Source organism: Gracilinanus agilis, unplaced genomic scaffold (genome assembly GCF_016433145.1).
Source record: "Gracilinanus agilis isolate LMUSP501 unplaced genomic scaffold, AgileGrace unplaced_scaffold12577, whole genome shotgun sequence".
NCBI lineage: Eukaryota > Metazoa > Chordata > Mammalia > Didelphimorphia > Didelphidae > Gracilinanus > Gracilinanus agilis.
In genome coordinates, this window is record NW_025343117.1 from 1,044 (window position 1) to 4,558 (window position 3,515).

The window sequence follows — 3,515 nt, forward strand, 5'->3', positions numbered from 1 at the left end:
CAGTAGAAGTAAATAGAAGAGTTGGGATGCCAACTTGGGTCTTCTGACGCCAAAGCCAATGCTTTTTGACCAGTACGCTGCCCTGCCTTCTACATTTATTAAGCACCTGCTGTGTACAAACAATCCTTGGCCTCAAGGAGCTTCCTATATTCCATGGGGTAGGAGGAAGAGGAGGAGGAAATCAGACTTCAGCAAAGATAGTTCCTAACTGGCTAGTCCCAGCTCTTCCGCTAGCTATGTGACCTTGTGTAAGCCACGTAACTTCATTGGACCTCAGTTTCCCCACCTGTAAAATGAGCAGATGGGGCTATCTGAACCCTCTGGTCCCTCGAGCTCCAACATTCTATGGGGCATGATGTTGGTTTTGCCCAAACAAACCTCGAAAAAGCTGTCAGTTGGGCTCTACCGGGATTGGCCCTCCTCGACCCCTCTGGGTTTCTTGAAGACGGTTCGTCTTTGCCAAAAGTGACGAGCTCTGCACTTCCCTCCCTTGTTTGCCCAGGTCTGATCGTGCTGGCCACCATCACCCCTGAATCATCTCTGGACTCTGGCCACGAGACCAATTCATCCGAGCTGACAGACATGTCGGAGATGGTGTCCGCCATGAAACAACGTCAGAACGCCACCTACTTCCTGGCCCAGCACATCAACAAGGAGAGCCTCCTGGCCCGCAAGGACCTGCCTTTCCGGATCCCAAGCTGCGCGACCCAGGCTGTCCTGACAGCCCCGTACCCTCTGGGGCGCCAAGAGGCTGGCCCTACGGTGGCGGCGGCGGCGGCGGCAGCAGCCCGCAAGGTGGCCCTCCCCGGCCAAGGCCCCGGCCCCATGGGCAACAGGAGAAGATTGGAGCCTGCTGAAGTGCAGACCCACCGAGAGCTCTCCCCGGCCCTGGCTGTGCACCCGGCACTGGCCTCGCAGCTCAGCAGTGAGCCACGGAGCCAGGGCTTGGTGCCCTGGGGAGCCGAAGGCAAGGATCCCGAGCCCCCGAAGGCCGCCCTGGAGATGTCTCTGAGGGCCACCCCCTCTGCTCTGAGTGGAGAGCAGGCCGCAGAGCTGAGGGAGAAGGTGCCCAAGGAAGTCAGGCTGAGTCCCAAGCTCATCTTGGACTCCAAGGGCAGCGTGACTCCGGCCATCCTCTCGGCAGCCTTGCAGCAAGCAGTCCATAACAAGGCCCTGGCCTCTCCGGGGGCCGCTCTGGGAGAGAGGAAACAGGGGCCCAGCACAGGCAACAGCAGCATCTGTAAGAGTCTCAAAAGCAAGGGGAGCCCCAGTCCTGCTGAGGTCACACTCGGCTATCAGCAGCAGCCGCAGCAGCAGCAGCCGCAGCAGCCGCCACAGCCGCCGCCGCCGCCGCCGCCGCAGCAGCAGCAGCAGCAGCCACAGCAGCAGCGGGGTAGGGGGCAGTTCAGCCCAGAGGCCTCTCCCAGAGCCAAGGCCCCTTCTAGGATCCAGGCTGACCCCTTGCGCCTCTCTCTCATAGAGGAGGACAAGCTCTCTGCTCAGGGCTTCCCCGCCAAAAGCTACCTCCCAAGAAAGGTCCGGGAGCCCCTCGGGAAGCAGGTCAGTGGGGAGGTGGGGAGCAGGGGTGGGTCCGAGGGAGTCAGCTCAGCCTCTAGGAAGCAGGGCTTTGCCACGAGTCAAGGGGAGAGAGGGCAAACGGAAAGCAGCCGTCCGGAGGATAGCGGCCGAGGCCCCCGAGCTGGCCACCCTGGCGCCTTCCAGAGCTCCGGTGGTCAGCCCAGAGGTCCGAGCTCATTGGGGCTCTGGGCTGGTGGCCGGCAGGCAAACACGATGCCCTCCAGGAAACCCGAGAAGGCTCTGGACGGGGCCCACTCCGACACGGACGGGCCGGCCAAGCCCAAGGCCTCGAAGGCGCCGTTCCGCCTGAGGAATCTCTTCTCAGCCACCTTCCCATCCTTGATGAAGAAGGAGACTGACGAATGGCAGGCCCAGCTACAGAAGGTAAAACAGTACGAGCTGGAATTCCTGGAAGAGCTCCTGAAGCCCCAGAGCAAGGGGGACCTCCCTGCCCCGGAGTACCTGCATCCCTCGGGCCCTGGCCGCTGTAGCTGCCAGCTGCGGAGCAGCCCCGTCCAGCAGGTGCCTGGCATCTCCCGGGAGCAGCGCCGCAGCTGCGACTGTAAGCGGATTTGCCGAGGAGGGAGACCCCAAGCAGCCCAGCTCCCCGCTCCTGAGCTGCTCCGGGGCAGAGAGAGAAACCGAGGCCTCCCCCTCCCGAAGCGCCCGGAGGCCCCCTCGGCTTTGAGTTTCAGCAGCCCCACCGAGAGCTGCCGAGTTCGGTCCACCAGCCTGGAATCCCGGGAGTGCCGATCAGAGCCTGAGAGTGGTGTGTCATGCCTGGCCACCTGTGCTTCTAGGGGGGAGTGCATGGCAGCCCCGCATTATAGGAAGCTCATGCGCCGCTATAGTGTTAGTGAGCTGGACAAGAGTGACCAGGCCTCTCTGACCTCTGACATCTACCAGCACCCGCCCCTAGGGCTGCCGCCCAAAGAGGCAGATGCTGGCTTTCCCCAGAGTGTGGGTCCCAAGGGCAAGCCCCATGAGCCGATGTCCCTGGGGGACCCCTCTTATGTCCAAGTCACTCCCGAGGGCAAAGGCCCCAAAGCAACAGCCACATTTTCCCTTCCAGAAGAGGTGTATCCTGGCCCAGCTGATCTGGAGGAGGATGGCGAAGGCGACAAGTGCTGCTCCATCCGCTACTGCTTCTATTACCGCAAGTGTGACATGGCCGACGACGGGAGTGACGGCAAGGATGAGCTCTCCTACTCGATCCCCATGCAGTTCCTGCCGGGCATGAAGCTGGACGAGCAGGTGGTGCCCGTGGTGAGCCACACCCTCCAGGTGTTGGATGCCACCACCTGCGGCAGCAGCAGCCCCGAAGACAACCAGACCCAGGAGATTGACCTGAGGATCTCCACCTTTGAGGGGAGCCTGGCTAAGATCAATGCCCTGCAGGGCCACGTCTACGCCCTGCCCGATGGCTTCCTGGCCGTGCAGCTGGACACCAATGAGCTGTTGGCGGTCCTCCGGCAATGTGTGGTGAACCCCGAGGTCCGGGGTCCCAAGCCCCACACCTCCCAGCTGTCCCAGTATAAGCAGGAGCTGGCCCTCAAGTTCAAGGAGCTGCGGGCCTCCTGCCGCCGCGTGGCGGCAGTGGATAAGAGCCCCACACACATGCTGGCGGCCATCACTGGCAGCTTCCAGGTGCTAAGCGGCCTCATCGAGACCTTTGTGCGGCTGGTGTACATCGTGCGCTCCGAGGCCCAACGTCAGGAGCTGCTGGTCAAGGTGGAAGAGGTCGTGAAGAACTACACCTTCCTGCTGCGGGCCGCCGAAGAGTCCACGGCCCGCACCCTGAACCAGCAACAGATGGCGGCGGCGGCGGCCTTGGGGGCGACGGGACCAGCCCTGGAGCGCCCACCATCGGCGACTGTTATGAGCACATTCACGCGCTCCTTGAAGACCCTGATCAACAAGTAAACCTTGGTCCTCCT

The 3,515-nt window shown here is 62.4% G+C and overlaps 1 protein-coding gene across 1 annotated transcript; it reads left to right on the plus strand.

The window, feature by feature from the left end:
* Positions 1 to 502: 502 nt before the first annotated feature.
* On the plus strand, positions 503 to 3,501 carry FRMPD3 (FERM and PDZ domain containing 3; the record flags this gene model as incomplete). Its single annotated transcript, XM_044683075.1, has 1 exon — positions 503 to 3,501. A coding segment is annotated over one exon (2,999 nt), but the record flags the coding sequence as incomplete, so codon positions are not given.
* Between the last annotated feature and the right edge of the window lie 14 nt (positions 3,502 to 3,515).